This window comes from Solanum tuberosum, unplaced genomic scaffold (assembly GCF_000226075.1).
Source record: "Solanum tuberosum cultivar DM 1-3 516 R44 unplaced genomic scaffold, SolTub_3.0 scf00103, whole genome shotgun sequence".
NCBI lineage: Eukaryota > Viridiplantae > Streptophyta > Magnoliopsida > Solanales > Solanaceae > Solanum > Solanum tuberosum.
Genome location: NW_006239027.1, coordinates 175,461 through 200,268, shown reverse-complemented (window position 1 = coordinate 200,268; position 24,808 = coordinate 175,461). Strand labels below are relative to the sequence as shown.

The 24,808-nt window shown below is 33.8% G+C and overlaps 2 protein-coding genes across 3 annotated transcripts in view; one reads left to right on the top strand and one right to left on the bottom strand.

Moving 5' to 3' along the window:
* The window catches only part of LOC102594878 (importin-9), an 18,168-nt gene extending 3,662 nt beyond the window's left edge, over nt 1-14,506 (bottom strand). Inside the window, exons 1-25 of one of the 2 annotated variants that reach the window (XM_006348536.2) lie at nt 14,278-14,506; nt 11,251-11,312; nt 10,940-11,032; nt 9,562-9,733; nt 9,292-9,407; nt 9,049-9,135; nt 8,852-8,968; nt 8,697-8,760; nt 8,421-8,563; nt 8,066-8,113; nt 7,912-7,980; nt 6,616-6,691; nt 5,570-5,700; nt 4,305-4,364; nt 4,086-4,155; nt 3,870-3,934; nt 3,712-3,773; nt 3,510-3,633; nt 3,369-3,426; nt 3,110-3,222; nt 2,371-2,448; nt 2,193-2,255; nt 1,969-2,064; nt 1,743-1,852; nt 976-1,165 (exon numbers count right to left, since the gene is read on the bottom strand). In XM_006348536.2, the coding sequence (XP_006348598.1) occupies nt 976-1,165; nt 1,743-1,852; nt 1,969-2,064; nt 2,193-2,255; nt 2,371-2,448; nt 3,110-3,222; nt 3,369-3,426; nt 3,510-3,633; nt 3,712-3,773; nt 3,870-3,934; nt 4,086-4,155; nt 4,305-4,364; nt 5,570-5,700; nt 6,616-6,691; nt 7,912-7,980; nt 8,066-8,113; nt 8,421-8,563; nt 8,697-8,760; nt 8,852-8,968; nt 9,049-9,135; nt 9,292-9,407; nt 9,562-9,733; nt 10,940-11,032; nt 11,251-11,312; nt 14,278-14,389 (2,379 nt within the window). In that variant the 5' untranslated portion in view covers nt 14,390-14,506. Of the gene's footprint in view, nt 1-975; nt 1,166-1,742; nt 1,853-1,968; nt 2,065-2,192; nt 2,256-2,370; nt 2,449-3,109; nt 3,223-3,368; nt 3,427-3,509; nt 3,634-3,711; nt 3,774-3,869; nt 3,935-4,085; nt 4,156-4,304; nt 4,365-5,569; nt 5,701-6,615; nt 6,692-7,911; nt 7,981-8,065; nt 8,114-8,420; nt 8,564-8,696; nt 8,761-8,851; nt 8,969-9,048; nt 9,136-9,291; nt 9,408-9,561; nt 9,734-10,939; nt 11,033-11,250; nt 11,313-13,425; nt 13,655-14,277 lie in introns of those variants that run through there. The other variant, XM_006348535.2, reaches the window with a different exon arrangement.
* A 982-nt stretch (nt 14,507-15,488) lies between these two features.
* Nucleotides 15,489-16,598, top strand: LOC102593140 (F-box protein At3g07870-like). Its single transcript, XM_015309260.1, has 2 exons — nt 15,489-16,190; nt 16,296-16,598. The coding sequence occupies exons 1-2, from the start codon at nt 15,489-15,491 to the stop codon at nt 16,596-16,598; spliced, it is 1,005 nt and encodes a 334-aa protein (XP_015164746.1).
* The last annotated feature ends 8,210 nt before the right edge of the window (nt 16,599-24,808 follow it).

Below are 24,808 nucleotides of genomic sequence, written 5' to 3'. Positions count from 1 at the left end.
AAAGAATATTATTGAATTGTTGTTGTTTACATTATTACATTGAGACCCTATTTATAGACCCTAGAATACAATCCTTTACCAAGTAGGATACTATTTAGTATTCCTATTTCTATTTCTATTCCTATTCCTGTTCTAATAGGATTGTATAAACTTATTCCTATTCTAATAGGATTGTATAAACCTATTCCTATTCTAATAGGATTGGTTAAACCTATTCCTATTCTAACAGAAACATTGTAATATGTGAGTGCTATCAGAAGATGTGCTGTGGCAAACGACTTGTGAAAATTTCAGTTTCTAGGAAGATATTGAAAGGAATTACAATTTGGTTTTGGTTCTGATCCTAAAGCCTCCCAATGTATTTTGAATTAAAAGCTAACTAGGAAAAAGAATCTTTAGAAAGGGCAAATCTTCGGGGCACATGTTGGACCATGCAACAAAGGACAAGTCAGGTCATAGAAAGCTGGAACAATGAAGGTAGTGGCAGTACAGACCAAAGCACATGGAGAATTGTCCCAGAAGTGATTTCGTGGACCATATGAAGGGAGAGAAATATGAGATGCTATGAGAGCATTAGTAGTCCTTTACACAGGATTAAAATGAATTGCGCATTATCACTTTTTGCTATTGGTGCAGTTCCTATAGCTATTATAGATATCCTAGGTTCTTTGTAAGATGAAGTAGGATCTAGTTTAGTTTTGTTTGAGTATACTTAACTGTATGTAGCTCAATGATGTAAATTTGGGATCCCAGCCTTTAGTGCTGAAGATTAATACACAAAATTGTTACCTTTGTCAAAAAAAAGAATCTTTATGTGTGGTATGTGTAGTCCACAAATTTATGTTAGAGCCTACTCATTATTTCCTATATACAAATTTAGTTCACTGTGTGACTGAAACGAGACTGACACATATGCAGCAGTTACCAGCCAAAAATGCAACGACAGATCCTCAAACAAGGATGAGGAAACCATACCAATCTGGCAAATATAACCAACAAAGAGCTTCTTAACCCAGAAAGTTTACAAGATTGCATGCGCCTCAAAAGAGCAGCAACCAGGTCTCTGATATGTTGGGCCATTTGTGAAGGGAGATGCAAAATAAGTTGCAGGATATAGCTCCCAACAAAAAGTGCTCCAGAACTTTCAAGATCGGGGTCCAGAAGCCTGCACGCAGTAATTGTCAACAATAAACCATTCATTCAGCATAAATCAATCATTCAAGCAGTATAGTCCATATGTCTACAATTCTGCAACCCGAAACATAATCACAGGACAAGCTTAATATGTGGTTGTCTTACCATCAGCTTGTACACCTCCCCCCGCCCACCCAGGAACCAAAAAAAAAAGAGGAAAAACTGACGAAAAAGCGAGCATATGAAAAGTATGAACATCCCATACTTTTAAACTTATACTTATGAAGTATAAAGCAATCTATAATACAGTTTTCACCGTCTAATCTTTTTTCTCCCTTCTTATACTTTCTTTGGGCATTCCATTATTACAGCAAAGTAGCATAATCCTAAAAAGATTAATCAACTTATTTTGGTACGTCTCTTGATATGACATCTGTACACCATGCTAAAGAGGAAGATCAAAGAGATTCATCGAGCAAAAATAGATGATGGCAAGTGATCGATGACCTCCACCAGCCCCATATTACAAATTGAAGCATGATAACCAGACGACTAGAAATTCAAAAGATTCAATAGGGCTCAAGAAAAAGGAAGAACGACAACCCAACCTTGAAGCCACATCAAGCAAACTTCTCATTGCAAACGCAGTATCACCACCCCAAGCAAGCAATTCTTCTTTCCCCACAGATATAAGAGCAGCTAAGCACTGTGTTGCATTCTGGACCCAAACCAACATCAATATGTTACTTCTAGCTTGTGATCATACCAAGCAATACTAACAGAAGCGTAAGTTAGGAGCAATTTCCAAGTAGAAACAGAGTCCACATATATAACCTGCATTTCACTATGATCATCACTTTGAAGGACTGTACGAACAACAGGATCAAAAGAGACTTCATACACCGCCTTTACAATGTCAGTTGGGGCACTCTGAAATAAACACATAATCGATACATTAGATAACTTTACAACAGATTATCTTCCAGTCAGACAGGAATTATGAAAGTTACTTAAGGATTGGTTTCAACAAAGATCCTTATATTTTACGTAAACACAACCTTCAGCAACATTGTCACGAGATCAAGTGAAGCAGCAACTAAACCCTCTGGCTGCTGTTGTGGCTGACAGATGACGGAAACTTCTATCAGGCACGATAACTAATACAACCTTTCTTCAAAATAGATAATCTTAAGTCCTAAAAAAAACCCTTAATAAGACATAAAATTCAGAGCATACATTATTTAGAATGGGCCCAATATAAGGTAAAACTCGAGAAACCACTGGGTGTATACAACTGGGAGCATTTTTTATTGCCTGCAAGCAAAAGGGAAAATGGTGGTCAATTTACATTGTAACAGAAGATAATATAACTGAAGTCCTTAAGCAAGCTATGTCACGGAGACGAAATCTATAATTTCAGTAAGACAAATGCATGAAAAGTGAGAATTCATCTGAAAACGAGAACATTACATATATATACACAAATACATCTATAACAAACACACACATATATATAAATGCTCATTACGTATATCCATTTACTATAAACCACAAATATATACTGCTCATTAACCTGAGCCAAAGGAAAGGAGGTAGGTTCAAAGACAGAATTGACTTTTGCCAAAGCAGTTAGTTGAAGTTCTCCTAGTTGTGGCATGATGTTGCACGATAGGTTGACTTGCTTACACTAGTCAATTATGTTGCTCATGTACGGGTACCTTGATACAGGTTTGGGTACCCGATACAGGTGCGATCTAGAGGTTGGATTTTTTTTTGAAACTAGTAACATTTGTATTTCATCTAGAGGTTGGATTCTTCATCACATAATTTTAGGATTCAGAGAATAGCCAATAGATGTATATTACAACATATATACATGTATACAATAACATGTTAATTCATTTTTTCTGGTGAAGTCCATATAACATTGCTAAATTAAATTTCTGTAATCAAAGAATAGCCTTTCAATTACTACCTCCAGAACCTCAAGAGCATCAATGCTGACAAAAGGATCAGCAACATTCGAAGCCCACATATTGAGTATAATCGGAGAGAGAACTGGCTCAATAGACACCACCAAATCAGGGCCTACATAGGTAAAATATGTTAGAAACATCATACATAGAGCGCTTGGAAAATTTTAAGGGGCACCCCACTCAAAAGCTTTGGAACTCCAAAGTGGAAATGCATGCTAAGTTGAATTTATACTCGGCTCATATTCTTCTAATAATTACCTGCTTTTACAGCCTCCTGTAGTGTTTCAAGCACTAGATGCATGGTCTCGTCAGAAGCCTGGGGAGCAGACAGTCAACCTTAGCTTCAACAACCACAGAGGAAAAAAAGACAATAAGGAGTTTGCTTTCATAGTTACTTACATGCTTAAGAAGATCTGTGAGTGATGAAAATATATCCAAGAAATGAGGACGGAGAATCTCTTTATTTGTATCAGGTAAAAGTTGAGAAAGTGCTCTACATGCCCCTACTTTAACAGGTGGAGGCCTGTTGTTAACCATCATCAATAACTGAGATCTTTATTTTTCTTTGATAGTAGAATTAAGTACTAAATTAGGTTCTCACATATCCATGCCAAGTGCTTTGATGGCTGCATATAGGAAGTGCTCAATTAGACCCTGGCTGACCTGAGCAAACAACAATTAATTGTGAGCCATATAGTTGCATAGCAAAACGAAAGATAAAGTCTTACTTGTTTCGATGGGAATTACAAAGCCAATTACCATGGAGGAGAACTTAGCAATGGAAGAGAATATACGGGCATATAAGAAGGGATATTCATTCACCCCTGCAAAATCCACAAGAGCACTAATTTATTAGAGATATCTCAACATCTACCTTAGCATGCATCAATACTATATCCAATATAGTGAACCTCACACATCTATCTCCATACAACATAACCTAAAATCCAATTTGATCTACAAAACCAGATTTACCTGTTGACATATCTTCCGAAAGAATTTGTTCTAAGGTATCTCCTAAACTGACTTTAGTGATTTCAGGGGCCTGAGAGGAAAGTAAAACAATATAAGTAATTACTACAATTTACACAGAAAAAAGAATCTACCAGGAACGCTCTTTTATTTTTAAGTTAACAAGCATTGAAGCATAAAGTCATAAAATCACCATTTAAAAGTAATGGAAGTAACACAAACCTCAGCTTCAAGTAGCTGTTCAGACACTGATGCCAAAGCAAAAAGTGTGGCCTCCCTCATCTGCCAAAAGTAAGAGTTATCAGACGGCTTGGTGCAAGAGTACTACTCATAAAACGCTACTAAATTGGTTTAGCAGTATGGAATGCAATTATTACTGTCGACGATCTTAGGGAATAAAGAAGGATTGTGGTGAGATTGTGCTATTGATGTGTAAGGAGAGCGGGGAGGAGGATACAGATTATCTCTTGCTACTATGGACCCTTGTTCCCTCATTAATTAGGTATGCCCAAGGACAATGTTGCAACTATGTGCTGCACGGTACAGAGAATTGGAAACCATAGGAAATGAATATGGAAGACAACACCATGTCTTTCTAGATATTACACAATGAGAGAAGCAGGATATGTTTGTATTAAGTAGAACAAGGGGAGGGTAATAATAATCACTTCCGTAAAAAACATAGCTGGTGTAAGGAAAATTTTCATTTTGCAACAGTTGCATAGGTTTGATAGAAGAAACCCCCATACACTCACATTTTAAATATACTTCTAGACCTCATATTGGCATACAATAAATGAAATCATTTGACTTTATAAACAAGATCAACCAACAAATTATAAGACATCAAACTTCTCATTCATTAAATAGAAATATATTGACAACATGTTGAAATTATACGTAGATCATAATGCAAACCAGACTAGAAGTAGATACTCGAGCAAATTAAAGTATTATTCACTGTTCAACAAAAGATTAATAAACTTTAGCAGAGTCACAAATCTTGATGATCCTACATTGCTTGTCAAAGTATTTTTCTACCATATTAGTCCTTAACTAGACTCTTCATTTCCCTATAGTTACTTATTATTAATCTTCCAAACTTCAGGCTGGAAGTTGAGCCTACTTATGCTAGATGCATTTTCACATATCTACTACCCATACCAAAGTCCATGTATAGCATAGAGCATTGAGAACGGTTAAATAAGCTAATTAGCATCAAAGCTGTCAAAAACATAGTGCTCCCTTTGTTTCAATTTGTTTGTCTTACTTTCCTTTTTAATCTGCTTCAAAAAGAACGTCTCTTTCCCTTTTTGGTAACTCTTTAGTTCCAATTTTTAACATGGCATGTTTAAGACCACAAAATTAAAGGGTATTTTGGTACATTCTACGTTTCTCTAGTTTAAGACCACAAGTTCTTAAACTCCGTGTCAAGCCAAAACCAGACAAACAAATTGAAACGGATGGAGTATTTCTTTTTCACTTACTCTCCACCAGCTTGAAGCACCAGATGCTTTTTCTTGCTGAGACTCCCTAAATCGCGTCTTTGCAGAATCAATGATAGCATGAATTCCCTGTGTACCACAAGAACTAATGACTTCTTCCAACAAAAGAGCACCTGGGATGACAGTTTCATATCAAATAAAGTACAGAATAGAGCTATCCGACAGCATAGATATATCATGCACGGAGTTGGCATGCAGAGTTCTGAAACTCAAAAATCAAGTTTACAGTTAGATAAAATCAAGAAGAAAGAAAGTGCAGCCAGACGCCCAAATCTGAGAAAACAAAAGATTTTTTATTTTATTTTATTTGCTATCATGAGCTTAGTTTTTTTAACAGACCACTAAACTAGTCCATATCGAAATCAGAAAACTCCTCAGAAGTAAAGGCCCTAAGAAAGTGAAACTGGCCTGCTTCACATCACTAGAATAAATTTGTTCTTGAGGGTAGAACAAGTCAACCCTCAACAACTTAAAATATTGTCATATTAGTCAGTATATTAGTGCCAGAAATCCAACCTTGCAAGCTAGACCACTGAAACATTATATTATAATTCATAAGAGATAAACCAGTTTCATAGGGAGCAGAAGTTCATGAATTAAATAAGTTCACATTGTAGATCTATATACTTCTTGTGGTTAACTATGCTTTGCATGAAGCTTTAACCTACCTTATCAGAAAAACTATGTATTCGTGAAGCTGTGAAGTGATACCGTGTACCTTTGACAGAGCGTACAAGAATGTAATGGCAAGAAAGACCATTCAAGGTGAAAGCAAAAGATATGTTGGGAAAAAAAATAATGCAATTACCACCACACACATTAACAAAAGCACTAAACCTTCTAACTAAAATCTCACAAGTCTGATGACAGGAACCCTTGCTGCAATCCTATGTTAATGATCCTAAATGTGAAATAACTAATAACTTCTATCCACTGACAGATTGTCTGTTAACTAAGAGAGAAAGAAATAGAGAGACCTCAGGGGTTTATGGAAAAAGAGGGAAAGTTAGCACCTAGAAACAGCTTACCAGAAGCACGACAACTGTAAGTATTATCATCCTCATCAGCAACATATTGATTGGCATCAACAGACCAAGCGTTAACCTGGGATCCGAATCAAAAGACAAGATAAACACAGAAGGTATACGAAGACTTCTTTTTGTAATTACAGTTATATAAGACGTATAAAAACAAGTAAAGTTGTGATCAAGTAGCAAACAAAGAATTAGGTGCCTCAATTCCATAGAGAGGAGAGATAATAAAAGTAAAAATACTGCAAAAAATGATAGTAGACACAGAACCTTGATACTAATAATCAGCAACTGAAAACAAGCTGCCCTATATAATGAACTTAATATATATCTCCAGCAGTTTGGCAGACACAAAGCCTGCTTCTTAATCTCTCAGAAGGTGCAGTGTTGTTATCCCAAACATACTGAAGAACATTACCACTAGCTGGAGAGGAAAAAATAATATATATTTTGAAACAGATCAGAAGTGCTACAGTCTGTTCAGTTGGATGTTTACAATATTTAACATTTTGGTGTAACTTGAATAAAAATAATCACTTTGACACACTGACGACTTCCCTCACTCACTCTGCGGAAAGACAAGCATATCAGTCCTCTGTTTAGTATCCCCTCTCTTAGATATCCATGGGGGCATGATCTGCTGGTGAACTCATAACAATATGTTTTTCCCTCTAACAGTTGTTAAATAACAACATACCCAATGTAATCCCATAAGTGTGGTCTGGGGAGGGTGGTGTGTGTGCAGCCTTACCCCCTACCTTGAGAAGGTAGAGAGGCATAGCTGTTATATAGTTTTCCATAATTAAGGTAGACAAAGCACTCAAAGACAAACCCAGGTTTTAAATTGCCAGTAAAACAAGGAATTTGCATCTTTAAGTCAACGCACAAGATACCAAGAGGATCACAAAAGAAACATACTAAGATGCACAAGTACCATGACCACAGGATTCTGGTTTAGTGACACACAATCTCCATCACCTTTTCCCCAGTTTGGAAAATAGAAACGAAGGGGCACAAAGCCCATAGGAAGTAGCTTCTACTTCTATAACAAATAAATGCTGCAAATCTTTGTATGTTTAAATTCAGGTACACTCAGTAAATGGTTATTCAACAAACTTGTTAAGGCCATCCAAGGATATTTTATCAGAGGCTTGACTAATGATTATGTGTTTTTCAGCATGCTGAGATAACCAAAAATAAAAGATCTCTCGTTCTTTTATGCCATAATAAAAGAGATCTACACAATTGCAGCTTTTGAATCTCAAACTAATTGAAAAAGAAACTAATCATTACCTGCTGTTCTGTTGTCTGCATAAAGGCAATAGTGTAGTAAACCAACTCCTTTACATTGTTCCCAACTACCTACAATGATATCTCCAACTCTAAATCATCATCAACCATTATAAATAAAAAGGTGCAGACAATTAAAAGAAGCTATGCAACATACCTTTACAAATTTGGGGCTGCCCAAAATAGTCAATAGAAACTCAAACAACTGCGAGACGACAACAGAAAACATATCACTCATATAGACAAAGCTAAGACAAGAACACACCAAGATGAGAATCGCTGAGTTCAGTCAATGTCCACATTATACCTGAGATCCACAAAATTCAGATCTAATAATTTGAAGATTAAATGCGATTCTTTTTTCATATGAAAGAGGAGAAAGAAGTCCCAGGTTTCCATAGTCAAAGAACATAACATTAACAATTTCAAATGTTGCAGCAACAGATATAGGTAGCGCCTGAAATCTAAAAGTCCAAACATTAACAATAACGACAGCGCTCAGTCTCTTTTACCTGGATGATGATTGATTCAAGACTTTGCTCTGCACCATCAGAATCATATCTCCCATCATAAGGATCTTCAATTCCTTCAATTGATGATCGTGTATATACTCCTAGAGATGATACAAATGTCTGCCACAATGGCCCCATAAAAACTGAAAAGAAATAGGATAACAAAACAAAATAGCCAGAAATGTCAGAATATTTATCATCTATGCATGGCAATGTCACTTTAACATATAATATTAAAGAGTAATCTAGTCCTGGAGAATAGATGAGGATACTGACCCCCAAATTGACTTTCCATAAGGCTCGGGAAGTTCTGGAGGAACTGATTCAAGCACTTTATAACCTAAAAGTATCAAGGGGAAGTTATAATCTGTGACACAAAAAAAGTTAAGATAAGGCATCATATATTTTTGACGAAAACAAAGAATATCGACCTCCATCCGGATGCTCCAATCATCAGGGTCTTCCGATTGCACTGGATGCTCTAGAATAGAAGAGAATTGGTTGATCCAAGATTGAATCATAGGTGACATCATTGCACTGGTCTCCGTCTTAACACAGAAAATAAGCAATGATGATATAATTACACAATGTTGTAAGCTTAAAGTTTTTTCATACAGACTGAAAATACCTTATATACACCGCTCATAGCCCCTAGCATTGAGGTGCAAGCATAAACTATTGAAAGAGCCTTCATGCGCAAAGGTTTCTCATAAATCTGCAGAAAAAGAGGGGAATCTGAAGAGCAGTACTTTCCGGGTGACACGAGAAGCAAAAGAACTAAAAGAAATTACTAACTACCACCATTTGCAGACATTTAAGATATCTACTTCCGCAAATTAAAAGAAAGGCAGAGAGAGAAAACAAAATTAACCTGGGGTGATGAAACAATTGTATGCAAGCAAGGAAACAAAACAGGAACAAGTTTTGGAACCATATTATCGTCCAAATCCGCAGATACAAGAGCAAAGCACCTCAAAGCTCCATGAACTGCACAATTTAAACATCAGACTTCTAAATTCTCGGTTTTAAGCAGTCAGCAAAAGAAGGATGCCAACCAATAAGTTGTATGACAATTCAGATGAAAAAAAAAAAGTTTATTCCAATCTTTTCACTTCATGATAAGGTGAAACAAATGACTCACCAGCATTCATGTTTGTTTGGTCAGTGATACACTTCATTAGTGATGGTAAGAGATCAGGCCAGTCTTCTGGCCAATCATAATGGGCAATAGATGCCACAGCCATACCAATGGCTGTGCAGATCTTTCTATGAGGATCATCGAGCAATGGCAACAGAAGGCCACGTATAGCTACCTGAAAAACACACAGAATCACACCACAAATCTGTATACAGAAAGTGAAACAACAGAGCTTCCCTAAACACCTGAGATGTAATCCCAAAGATAGAATAGGATTTAGATCCTCATAAAGTAGGTGCTGCAGGAAGGAAGATTGATTTATTGCTATCCTGATTATCACCAAATCAATATGGTACAAAATAATTAGGTTCAAGCAGGAGCCTTCTCTCTTGCTCAATTTGCTATAGGTTTCTTCCTTCTTGAATCTATAACTTATAAACAAGATGAGAATATATAAATATCCTACCGTTATATTTTATATCTATCGAAAATCTGATCTTTTCAAACACCAACTGTAAGTTGTTATTATGTTGATCACCATAATTCCTCTAGTTCTACAGAAGAAAACCGTATGGTCGTGAAGGTTACTCCAGCCAATCTTTATCTTTCTACTAAAAATAGCAGTTACAAAAGCCAAGTTTTTTCAGAGGTTAAAACCACATTGCACACATATATATGCCTTTTAGAATGAATTAAAAGCAAATTTATGTAGGTAAAATTAACCTGAAGGATTCCTAAGAAGCCGACAGTCGCCTCTCAATTATTATTCCCTACAAGAATCAGAAGGGGGTGCAGTCAGAGCAAAAAATTCTATGCCCTCCGCACCTCCCCAACTATTATTCCTTCCAGCATCAGAAGGGGGTGTAATCAGTGGAAAATAATGGAAAATGCTGTCTTTGCTGCTCTATTCTGCTTATTCTAAACCCCGAATTGCCCATACAAAAAATAGCAAAAAATTATTTAACATACGATAAAATAATAACGGAGAAAGCCATTGATATCCAAACCACAAAAATTCTACGGAAGCCTCCACCTGCAAATGCTTGAGGCCTTGGTCTGTTAAAATAATAGCATCTTCATGAAGAAAATTCATGCTACCTCTAAACAAAAGTTAGCGAATATATCACGATAATCTAGTTAGCCATATGATAACAAAATAATCAGTTGTTCTAGTATGACTATTCAACATTTAACAGCACAAACTGACCAATAAATTAGACTTTTAAAGAGGAAAAAGTTAATAATGCCAACAGTAAGTTAAAGCCAGATGTTAAAGGACTGCAAAAAGTCTTTAAATTTTGCATTTCAAAGAAGCAATAAGACTGGTAAAAAATTTGGAGCTGAAACAGATCCAAATGATAAGGGAAACAGGACAAGCAACCTTTTCATCACTTGAAACAACAGGATGCTCAAAACCCTCCTCACCCTCCTGCCAATGCTTCTTTATAAACTGCTTTAGAATAACAGCAGCTAGGTAAAAAGCAAGTTAAGCTTACAAGGCCAAAAGGAAACAAACAAGCAATCAACAAAAAAAAAAAGGCGCACAAAAGCCTAGTCATTGTGGATTATCACATTGGTACAATTTGAAAGGAAAGAAGCTAATATATACATTTATATTATTTATATATGTGTGTCTGTGTGTGTTTATACATACACATATCGATATATATACACATATATATAACAGGATATCTGACGTAATCCCAAAGGTAGCTCTCTCTTTGCTGCAATTCTACACAATGAGCTTCCAAAACCTTCAGGAAAAGACAAAATTAACAAAGGTTAAAGTTTATCCTATCTACAGAATTTTTTTCAAATAACATGACTAAACTCATGAAGGGTCCTGGAATATCTAAACCCATCCATGTTTATAGATCACCATAATTCACAAACATAGCAAAAAGCTTAATTCCAGACTTGTAACTTATGTCAGTAGTCAAGACTTCATGGCTTGTACTACATGCTTATAGATCAACAATACTTAGTGCTTCAATGATTTCTCTTTTTCTTTTTTACCTTACTTGGAGTTATGAATATGCTATTAAGAAAGTTAAGAACAGTCATCCAAGTTGTAAAGAGAAAAATGGTATTACCTGAGGTTACAAAATTATGGTCACGTTAGATTGCAACAATTATATAGCATACAAACAAGATGTTTGACCAAGTTCCTCACATTACAATAACCAGCAAACTAACACATTCTTATTGCTCTTTCATTGAACTGCCTGAAGGCCTGAACCTCAAACTTTTTGAGAAAGGTTGCAGTGTACTAATCACACACAAAGACAGTGCTGGAAGCCAATTTATAATTCAAAAAAAAAAGCATGTCCTTGTTCATCTTGCAAGGACTCTAGAAACTCTAGTAATGTTTCAGTTTCATCTACATAGTTTCCTTTGCACCACAAAAGAGTATCTCAAATCTTTGACATGAACAGTTAGCTTCTAAGCTTTCTTTTTCTTTTTTGATAAACACAAAATCCCAACACCAGTAGCACACAGTTCAAAACTCAGTATATAATAGGTCCGCTGCTCTATCCTTTTCCACTTAAATACAAAACTTTTGTCTGCAACAGCTCGAACACGTGCACCTTATGTACACACCAATCTTGATGCTCTTACCACTATACCAAAGCCTGTGGGGCAGTTAGTTTCAAAATTTGAAGTCAAAATGTTGTACTTCGACACCATTTCAACCAACACACTCCCCAAAATGTCCAAACTGAAACTCACTAAACTACTCCAAGATCCAAACTTGACATAAATAAGAGAACTTTAAGCATCTTCCAAACAACTCAAACAGAAAAAATAACCCCCACACATTTCTTTTAGCATGAATGCACCAACACATCAATGCCAGCTAATTTATGATCATTCTATTAATATCAGCTACAATGAAATTGAAACTCACTAAACTACACCAAGATCCAAACTTTACATAAATTAGAAACCTTTAAGCATCTTCCAAGCAACTACAACAACAACATACTCATTGTAATCCCACAAGTGAGGTCTAAGGCAGGTAGAGTGCACACAGAGCAGCTACAGTAAATTGAAACTCACTAAACTACTCCAAGATCCAAACTTTACATAAAAAAGAGACCTTTAAGCATCTTCCAAGCAACTACAACAACAACATACTCATTGTAATCCCACAAGTGAGGTCTAAGGCAGGTAGAGTGCACACAGAGCAGCTACAGTAAATTGAAACTCACTAAACTACTCCAAGATCCAAACTTTACATAAAAAAGAGACCTTTAAGCATCTTCCAAGCAACTAAAACAACAACATACTCTGTATAATCCAACAAGTGAGGTTTGAGGCAGGTAGAGTGCACACAGACCAGCTACAGTAAAATTGAAACTAACTAAACTACTCCAAGATCCAAACTAAACATAAATTCAAAACCTTTAAGCATCTTCCAAGCAAATACAACAACATACTCAATGTAATCCCACAAGTGGAGTCTGAGGAAGGTAGACTGCACACTAACCAGCTACAGTAAAATTGAAACTCACTAAACTACTCCAAGATCCAAACTTTACATAAAAAAGAGACCTTTAAGCATCTTCCAAGCAACTACAACAACAACATACTCATTGTAATCCCACAAGTGAGGTCTAAGGCAGGTAGAGTGCACACAGAGCAGCTACAGTAAATTGAAACTCACTAAACTACTCCAAGATCCAAACTTTACATAAATAAGAGAACTTTAAGCACCTCCCAAACAACTCAAACACAAAAATTAACCCACCCACCCACCCAATCTTTAGCATGGATGCACAGACCCATCAATGGAATAAAACCCAACTGAACAAATCAAGTATCCATACAGCTGACACCAACTAATTTAAGATCACTCCAGATTACCTGGTTGAAGGGTAGCTTGTTGAAGAGAAGTTTCAGCAAAAGAACGAACTTGTTGATTTGGATCAAGCGTAGCATTCAAGCAGTTGATAAGCCATTGTTCATCTTGATCCATTTTAGAAGTTTCACCCACCAAACAAAAAAACACACAGAATTCAGCTGCTTTGAAGGCTTTAGCTAAATGGGTGTCACTCTGTCAGTCTCTGTGTTTGGCAAATTGGAGGGAATTTGTGTTTTGTAATATTAAGGTGTTTTATAGGTCTCCTTAGGGTTTTGCCCGGTTCAGATTATTGCTATTCATTTTCTTGATAGACCGGGTTCAGGCATTCCAGCGGTTTTTTTTCCACGCCTTAGTGGTATTTCATTCACTTTTAAACTCCTTCGTCCTTAATTAGAGGTCTCATAATCGAGTCTCCATGGTACAGAATCGCCTTTGTTAGGAAGCGGTGTTACCCTTAATGTGAGGTTTTCCGGCATGAATCCGGATTTATTTGGACTTCAATATGGATACCAAACATTGGATGGGAAACAAAAAAATAAAAATAAAAATACAAAAACAAAGTGTACCAGATAGGGGTGGGCATGGTACGGTATTGATATGTCCGATTTGGTCATTTTGGAGATTTTATCTTTATCTCGGAGATAAATAGTTTATTTTCGATAGTTTCTTAGCTCGAGGAAAAACAATACAAAAGCAATTCGAAAAAGGAATTGACAAAATACAAAAGATAGTATGACAAAAGTATTTTAGAAAGTAGCATGGATGCACAGACCCATCAATGGAATAAAACCCAACTGAACAAATCAAGTATCCATACAGCTGACACCAACTAATTTAAGATCACTCCAGATTACCTGGTTGAAGGGTAGCTTGTTGAAGAGAAGTTTCAGCAAAAGAACGAACTTGTTGATTTGGATCAAGCGTAGCATTCAAGCAGTTGATAAGCCATTGTTCATCTTGATCCATTTTAGAAGTTTCACCCACCAAACAAAAAAACACACAGAATTCAGCTGCTTTGAAGGCTTTAGCTAAATGGGTGTCACTCTGTCAGTCTCTGTGTTTGGCAAATTGGAGGGAATTTGTGTTTTGTAATATTAAGGTGTTTTATAGGTCTCCTTAGGGTTTTGCCCGGTTCAGATTATTGCTATTCATTTTCTTGATAGACCGGGTTCAGGCATTCCAGCGGTTTTTTTTCCACGCCTTAGTGGTATTTCATTCACTTTTAAACTCCTTCGTCCTTAATTAGAGGTCTCATAATCGAGTCTCCATGGTACAGAATCGCCTTTGTTAGGAAGCGGTGTTACCCTTAATGTGAGGTTTTCCGGCATGAATCCGGATTTATTTGGACTTCAATATGGATACCAAACATTGGATGGGAAACAAAAAAATAAAAATAAAAATACAAAAACAAAGTGTACCAGATAGGGGTGGGCATGGTACGGTATTGATATGTCCGATTTGGTCATTTTGGAGATTTTATCTTTATCTCGGAGATAAATAGTTTATTTTCGATAGTTTCTTAGCTCGAGGAAAAACAATACAAAAGCAATTCGAAAAAGGAATTGACAAAATACAAAAGATAGTATGACAAAAGTATTTTAGAAAGAAAAAAATGAAACATTATTTACAACAAAATAATATTATAGTCCAAGTAATCAGAGACAGAGTTAAAATTTATGAATTTGTGATTCTAATTTTTTTACTATTAATAATTTATACAAACTTGATTCGACTGAACTCGTAATTGAAAGACTAGTTCCGCTTTGTATGACTTATAACATGTTACAACATATTAAATTAAATGACGATTTACAAAATTTTATTAAAATCACCATTAAATATAACTTAAATCTTATTATAAGCATCGTCCCGAAAAATGGGTCTCACAATGCGTCAATCTAAATTAGTCGGATACTGAACATAGCGGAAATATTAGTTTAAACTCCCGCCATATATATATCCTTATAACCAGTCATTTTCCGCGCCCAAATTACCTATGCCACCCGCTAAAAGCCCTAAAAATTGAGAAATTGTTCATTTCACTGTAATGAGTAAGACAGAAAAAATGGAACTTTTTGATGTTCCTGTCACTGTTTCAAACCCAATGTTAAGTTTCAAGAATCAAAAAACCAAAATTGTTAAGGAATATGTATATGTGAAATGTGATTGCAAGCGAAAAAGGGCGTATGAAGTCACCATTATGGATTTTTCGAGGGAGATTATGGTGGAAATTCTTTCAAGATTGACAATCAAGCCTATTTTCCGATGTAAGACTGTTTGTAAATGCTGGTATAATCTTTTAACTTCCGACCCTTTATTTGTTAAGATGTATCAAACAAGATCATGTAATTTCCCCTGCATTTTGCTTTCGAATGATGACTCTATTGCTTCAGTTCTTGAACTTAAAGCAGATTATGATTACTATTCCCGCCCGCGAAACAGACCTGTTATGTTGACCCCTGAGTTTCACATCCCTAAACATAAAGATCGATTTGGTTATAGTTTTGATAGGAAAAAGTTGACATTGATTGGTTCATGTAATGGGTTGATTTGTTTGTGGAGTGGTGATAGGTATGATGAAAACTATTCGATTTATATTAGCAATCCTCTTTTGGGTGAGTATTTTAAGGTTAAATTGCCTGAATGGGAGAAAAGGGTTCGTCGTGTTGCTTATACCTTGTGTTATAGTGAAGGTTCTAGACAGTATAAGGTATTGAGGTCAGTGATTAGAAAGTTTCGGGGTCGTCCTGAAGTGTCTGAATTGGAGGTTTGTAATCTTGGAGTTGATGAGAAATGGAGAAATGTGGGGGAGGCTGCTTATCCGTTATGTGGTAGATTTGGTAATGTGAATGTCAATGGTGTTCTTTATTAGCTGAAGGATGATGATGATATTAAAACAAGTGCTAGCATTCACTCCTTTAATCTTGTGACGGAAGAAGTGAAGCCTGTGCCAGTTCCACCTGGTTTGAAAACTCCTTCGTTGGGCTTGAGGCTAGCGGAGTTGGGGAATTGTCTATGTTTGACTGATAGTTGCTCTTCTCAGCATGTTGATATATGGTGGATGAAAGAGGATGATTCTTGGACTAAAGATTGCATTTTGACGAATTCTATTCCGCGTGATAGCTGTATTTCTGATTTAATACCAATCATATTCTGGAAAGATGGAGAATCTTGATGCAAAGCAGACATCACACAGAACTACTTTCTTACAACCCAAAAGAGAAGAAGTTTAGGAAGGTCAAGGTTTACGATGGTGGCTATGCAGCGACTAGATACATTCCAAGTTTTTACTCACTCAAGACTGTCATGGGGGAAAGTTTTCAAATCTCAAATGCTTATCCAAAGGCTGAGATAGTTTTAGACATTTAATTCATCTTACTTCCTCCAGGATATTATGTTTTGGTTCTATGTTTCGTATAATTTAGCTTAAGACCTAACAACTGTTACTGTTTTATGGATGCATAAGCATACCTTGTCCATTTTGTAGTCTCCAAAGCTGATGTTGGCCTATCAGTCAGGCCGGCCTTGTTTGGGGTAAACGGTACATGAACTTTTGGGTAAAGTTAATTAGTAGTGATGTTTTGATTATGTCCTGAGTTTTGAAGTAGAGCTTTACTTAGTTGGTGATTTTTCTTGAACACTAGGCTTTGATATATAAAGAAAAAAGCAGTACGAGAGGTGACTTCTGTAATCTCTACAGGACTCTCGATACTTGTTTCTTGATATGAAATGTTTATCGGAGTTATCTTTGGGTTTCTTGTCGAATTCTGAACATTTTTGTTGCCATTATTGTCTTAAAGAAGAAGCAGGATGAGAGGTGATACTTGTTTCTTGCTATGAATGCTTACTGGAAATTTTGAATTCAGCTATATTTGTGAAAGGTTAGAAAACTTTGGTCATCTTCATTTCAGTGTTTGATCCAGGTTGCTATCTTTGTATCCTGTTTTTTGCTGTCTTATTTTCTTATATTCGTGCTTTGGATTCTTCTTTTCTTTTTAGTCGAGAGTCTATCAGAAACAACCGTTTTATCCCACAAAGGTAAGGATAAGGTTTACGTACATCCTATTCTCCCTGAACCCTACTTGTGGGATTGCACGGGGTATGTTGTTATCCAAGGTCGCTATAGTCTCTATTTGTCATCTGAATACAGAGACAGTTTAGTGTTCATTACAACCTAGTAATCTTCCAATTAGCAAGTAATTTATTATTATTATTACTAATAGTTTAGAAATTTAATTTGTGTTACTTCCTCCAGAATATTGTGTTTTGCTTCTATGTTTCTGGTATAATTTAGCTTAAGACCTGAAAATTGGGTTGTTTATGAAAATTTCTCAACGTAGTCATGTTAAAACTTAAAAAGATAATTGATAACAACTATTAAAACGTACAATAAAGTCCTCATATTAAAGACATTTAAAAATTAAAAGGTTGCATCATACATTAACGTTACATCCTACACTATAAATATGAAATCCTCCTTCCAAATCTTCATCAAATTTCAAATCCTCTCAATTCCAAATACAATTGTAACCAACTTATATATCCGTAAGAAAAATGACTTCTATTTATGCATACGCACTTATTTTCTTGTGCATATCCATTGAGGTTTCTCCGAGCGTCTCACAATTACTTGGAGGAGGAGGAGGCCTTTTGCCAGGTTCAGGGAATGGTCTTTTTCCGGATATCTCTAAATGTTTAGCATCAGTGTTGAATGTCCATGGATGCGTTGAATAGATCATAATATCTTTTTTAAGTATTAAACTTCGATTAATCGGACCTCAATGTTGCAAAGCTGTATTAGACATATATGATAGTTGTTGGTCTAAGATTTTCCCTTTTAGTTCACTTTTCTCTTTATCACATTGGAGTTTTTGCTCCATTCAAGGTTCATTACCACCACCAACAATCCCTCAACCTCTAGTTCCAAATAGTAGCATGAAGATTGTATAAAAAATTAAGAACTAAGTTATTTAATTATCGTCCTTTGAATTCTTTCTAATAAATTGATCGCGATGAGACTTGTATCTAGCTAGGGAATCATGTGTAGCTGCAAATGAAACGAAATAAAGCGGTTTTGATGAATGTCAATTACAAGAGAATTATAAAATTTAGAAACGCACATCAAACGAAATAAAGACTTGACAAGAAGTCAAAAGAATATAATCAGATATTATATCCAAAGTCTATTCAAATTTTATTTCAACATGACTACTCTTTTATCTTCTTATTTCCATTTTCCTTTTAATAGTCTTCCTGAAAAATAATTAATCCTAAATATTTATTTTCTTAATTTAAAGTTTGTCTTTTACTAACCCTGTTATAATACATGTCTAATCTCTTAAAGATTTTTTTTTTAAGGCATAATAGATAAGAGATTAACTACTATCCAGTATCCATTGACAGTGGACAACAAAGTTACACCATCAGTTCATTTTTAAAAATATTTATTTCTCTTAATTTAATTATTACATTTTCACATTTAAAGATTAATGATTTTTCAACTTCTCTTTCTTTTTCATTTTTAAAACATGTTCTACATATTTAAAATTTATTTTTAAAAAAATAATGTTCAAATATTTTTTATACTATCACTTTGAGTATTAATTACTTAAATAAATTGAAATACATATGATGATATATGAATCAAAGTTTGTTTTCAATTAATTTTTTGTATTGTTGATTGAATGAACTAAGAAGACATATGTGTCATATATGGCGTCCTACGTTACCAATTTGCTTCTTACGTGGCATCCTACGTGTATTATGTCACATAGGACGCAGGTATCTACATATTCACATCCAAAGTTGGAGGGTATAGATGACTTTTAAGGCCAAGTTAAAGGGCATGTTTATGTATTATGTATTTTATTATTATTATTATTATTGTTGTTGTTGTTGTAATACGAATTTGTAAAAGGGTGAAAATTCTAATTTAAAGTTCATTCAAAATATAAATAGGTAATATTATAAGAATTTAATTATTTCCCTTTTTTTTAATCAAGAATTGAAATTCAATTACTTGGCGGGAAAAAAGTAAAAAGAAGTCTCTAACAATAGGAATATTAAATATAGATAAATAACAAGAGAAAAAGATGTCTTACATTAGAATTAATACCGAAAAATAAAATAATAAATTTCAAAACTAACAATAAATACACGGTAAAAGATTATTTGCCTGACTATAGATACCAACGATCTCAAATCTGTCTGCAAGCTCTGTGATTTTAATTTCCCTCCAACTCTTCTTCTTCAAATCATAAAAGAGAATCAAATTTCGCTGGTAAAAAATGCACACAATTTCACCATCAGGTGTACTGCTACAAAAGAAATCCAGAGTCTTCAAGCTAGAACAAAGTGCATCAGAAAATGTAATTACATGCTTCACCCATTCTTCAGTTTCACAACTCTGTAAAACCATCAAATCCATCTCTCTCATATTACACCTTGAACGATCAATGATTGCTAATTTTCCTTCCACTTCTACTAAGTCATGATAAAATTCTCTTGGCATAAAAAAATCAAATACGTCCCACAATGAGATAATTCTAAAATTCTCCATCATAATGTTAAATGCCACTATGCATCGTCTTTTACTGTGAATCCCTACAAAATAGATAACTCCATTGATGCAAATTTCTCCGCCTGTTAATTGAAGTAACAAACAGGGTGCACTTTCAATCTCTCTCCATGATTCACTTGAGCCGAGAGTTAAAACCCAATGCCCTGAGCCTCCAATTTGAGGATCACTAGTCATCAAAATTTTGAACTTTTTTTCATTCGGTTCAAAACCAAATGAATAGTAATTATGAGTAAAGTCATCATTGATGAAACTTGGGGAAGGAAGATATTTTGCTAATCCTGTAATAGGATTATAAATAGCAGGGGGAAGCTCTTTTGTACTCCATAAGCAAAATAAACCATTAACATAGTGAAAATTATGGCATATAGTACCATCAAACTCCTTAATAACAATGGGTTTTTTATGTTCCGCTTGTTGGTCTATGGTGTAAAAGATATTTTCATCTTTTGAACGTGCAAGTATTTTTATCTTATGAGGACGAAATATAGAGTGGCTTTCATGAATATCTATAAAAGATGGATCAGATACAAGTGAATTATAAAATTTAGAAAGACACTTAAAACGCATTAAGGAATCAACAGGAAGCCTAGAAAATATATCACACATAATCTCTTCGGAAATTGAATATTTTCTTGAATCACTCTCGCTCGTTTTATTCTCCATTGGGGAGAACATTTGTTACCTGAAATAGTTCACATGTTAATCTAATATTTAAATGATTTCAATATTAAAGATATTAATGAACAATGACATATATTAAAGAAGCTTCATAATATATATACCTTTACTTTCTCTTAACTGAGAACAGAAATTGCTAGTTATAAACTGGAATAAAAATTATCGAAACCCAAACAAGAAAATCCAATGTACAAGAAAAGATCATAGGAGAAATGAAATTTTTCTAGAAGAATTCTGTATTCTTCAAGTCTTCAAGTAATATCTTATATAGATATCACTTCAACGGCTAGTTAACGGCTAATTAGTCTTCATTAATGTAAGACAAAAATATTATTGAATACTTAAAATACGTGATTTTCTTACTTATCCGTAGTTTACTTAGCAAGTAGCTTGACTTGAAACTTACTTAGTGAATCTCGAGTTCAAAATGTGTTCACGAACATTCTAGAAGAAATTATTTTCATACTTGAAAAAGTGAAAATAAATAAACAAAGTGTTACACCTATAGCATGGTTTGTCATGACTAGTGATATATGGAACATACTTAGAGATGTAAAATATCGTATCTTTAATCTCTACTTGTATGCCTCCATATTTCGTTATAAATATAATATCGTATCTTTTGAGCCAATAAGAAAAATTCGTATATGTAATAATATTCCATCGTTAATTACTTAATTCAAGCAATCTTTTTGATACAATATATAATTAATCATTTACGTTCTTGCTACAATTATTTAATTAATCGCTAAGATGATTATTTCTCAAATTTCATTTATCTGATTATTTGAGTATATTGTTGTTGTTGTTGTTAGATTATCCATCGAAGATAATGAGATCTTCACCAATCATGAACACAAAAAGGATGACATTCTTTTATATGGAAATCATATTTTGAAAAAAATCGCACAACAAATGCCACATAACTTATTATTTCGAGCTAGGGAAAAGTTCTCTAAGCTTATGTAAAGCTAATTAGGTCTGGCTAGATAAAAAAGTATTTTGGTCCATAATTTTTTTATTAAATGAGCAACAAAGCAGAAAATAAAAATCATTAAAAATTAAAGATCATCCTGAAATGAAATAAAAGGGTCTCTACATAACTACACATATAAAAAATATTATCCTTTTCTTCAAGCCCCAACACTTCGATTTCTCTCCAATTATTCTTCTTCAAATCATAAAAGAATATCCTATTTGGCTTTATCCACGAGTTTATCAATACAATTTCACCATTTAGTGTATCTCTACATACACAATTCTTCATCAAATAACAAAATTTATCTTTTGTTGCTTCTCAACATAATAGCGGAGAAAAGACAATGCGTTGATTCACCCATTCGTCAATTTCAGAATTTTGTAAAATCCTCAAAATCATCTCTCCCGTTTCTCCTCTTGAAACATCAACAACAACTAATTTTTCCTCCACTTCTACCAAGTGATTATAATAGAATATGAGCACTCATCACTCCCGACTCGATTAATTCAGATTCATTATGCGGGGAATATTTCATGAATAATATCTTGAGGTATTGATGGTGTTTTTTGAGCAGTAATCTTCAGATTCTTGGCCATAAGAGTTTTATTTATTTACAAGACTTGTTATACGGCTATACTTTATATAAATGTGTTTTAATTATTGGCAAACCTTTTTCGATAAGAACGTGATTTAATTATAATAACAATAGAGTAAATTAAACAAATTAAATTCAACTCTTTCTCTCCTTCTAGGACTTTATTATTATTAATTATTAATAATATATTTTATTTATTAACGGAGCTTAAAGTTTTAATTATTTTTCCGACATCTTTTAACATTATAAGTGTTTCGTGAAATTCAATAGTCATATATTTGATCCTTTTCGAAATATTTGTAATGTTTCACTTTGCGAAAATTAAATTGTATAAATTTTGATCATTATTTTAAGATGTATTTTTTTTATCATATTAATATAGAAAGAAATAATAATTTATACTAATATTTTTTCATATAATTTTTGAATATCTAAGTTTATGCAAAACAAATTATATTCGCATAGATAAAATATTTTGACCCATAAAATTTTATTAAATAAGCAACGGAACAAAAACTAAAATTAACAAAAAAAAGTTCACAATAATCAAATATATCCTAATGGTAAGAGGCTTTCTATATAACTACATATACCAAAAATATTAATCTTTTCTTCAAACCCCAAAACTTCGATTTCTCTCCAACTATTCTTCTTAAAATTATAAAAAAACATCCAATTTGGCTTGATCAAGGAGTTCATTAATACGATTTCACCATTAAGACTATTACTATAAACGTAATTCCTCAAATAATATATGTTCTCTTTTACTATATCTCGACTTAATAGTTGAGGAAAGACAATAATATGATCCATCCATTCTTCAGTTTCAGAATTTTGTAAAATCCTCAAAAATATCTCTCTCGTTTTTCCTTCTTTAACATCAACCATGGCTAGTTTTCCCTTCACTTCTATTAAGTGAGTATAATCAAAAATGTCTTCGACAGAATAGCGTCCATGTTTATTCCATAACGAGATAATTCTAAAATTCTCCGCTCTCAAATTAATCGCTGCCATCTTAAAATATCTTCCTCTATTGTGGTAAACAAAAAAATAAATAACTCCATCGATACAAATTCCTTTCAAGGGTGGTGTCACAAATAAATTGGTTAGTTTTATTTCCCGCCACGATTCACTTGTTCCTAAAGTGAAAATCCAATATCTTGATGATGACATTAAATAGTTATGAGGATATGTCATCAATAGAATTTTATGCATCTTTTTTTCGGGATCATAACCCAATATGATATGATACTCATGGATTTCATCCTCCGCAAGATTTTGACGTGGAAGATACGTTACTTTTCTTGTACTGGGATTGAAAATAATAGGAGGCAACTGACTTGAATTCCATAAGCAGAACAAACCTTCAATATAGTCAATTTTGTGATAAGGGAAGCTATTTAATTCCTTAATAAGATGAGCGGAGCCTTTTTCATCGATTCTCTCCTCAGGCCTTATTAAATTGGATTCGTTTGAAATCATAGATTTGTGCTTTATGGTGTAAAACTTTTTTTGAGGATATGTCCATGCAAGGACTTTGAATGATACAAGAGAGTTACAAAATTTCGAAACACATTTAAAACGTGTAAAAGACTTATCAGGAAGACGAAAAAATATCTCATACAAAACATCTTGGGATATTGAAGATTTTGCTTGAGCAATTGTTTTCTCCTTCTCCATGAGACAAAAGGGTCGCTAGAGATGTAGTAATATTACGGCTACACATAATAAATATTTTTATAGGTATGTTTTGGTTCCTATTTATACAAGAACTTGGTTAAATTAAGGGTGAAAAACTTAAATGTACAATTTAAGCACCTAAATAATCCTTATATAACAATAATTTAACTTTTCACCTATATAGCAATAGTTTTTTACAAAAACAAAATAAATAAAAATAAATAAGAAATAAATTGGTATAAATAATATAACAATACACGTTTCTATATTAAAAAAGATTTCATTCCTTATTTTTCTCTTATTTTGTTACTTACCTTCCACAAATCTCTCAATAATTAATCCCTCAATATTTTTATTTCCTTATTTTCCTCCCCTTTTCTAATCTTCTTCTTAAAATACTAAGCAAACTGATTCTCTTTTTCTCTCCACCCTTTTTTTTCTAAACTCTCTTCACTCGTCTCTTTCTCCCTTTTTTTTTGCTTTTTATATACCTCATTTTATTTTCTGAAAAATTTCTTTGTTTTTCTTTAGTTCTCTCCCTTCAATTTTTTTGTTTAAATCTTTTTTTACACCAATGTAGTTGGAACATATAACCAATAATAAATTTATCATCAATGTATGGATTTATATATTTTAATTTATTTGGTTATAATTTGGTATAATTCATTCATTATGGTAAAATTAAATTAGATTTATTTGAATTTGACACCAAAGTTAAATCATATTGTACACCATGTAAATTAATTTAATGATACTAAAAAATTGATATATACTTGATTAGATTATGGTATTACGTATTATAGGGTTGTAACATAACTAAAATCAACTTTACCATCAATTATAAATCAATATCTTTTATAGTTCTAAACCAAC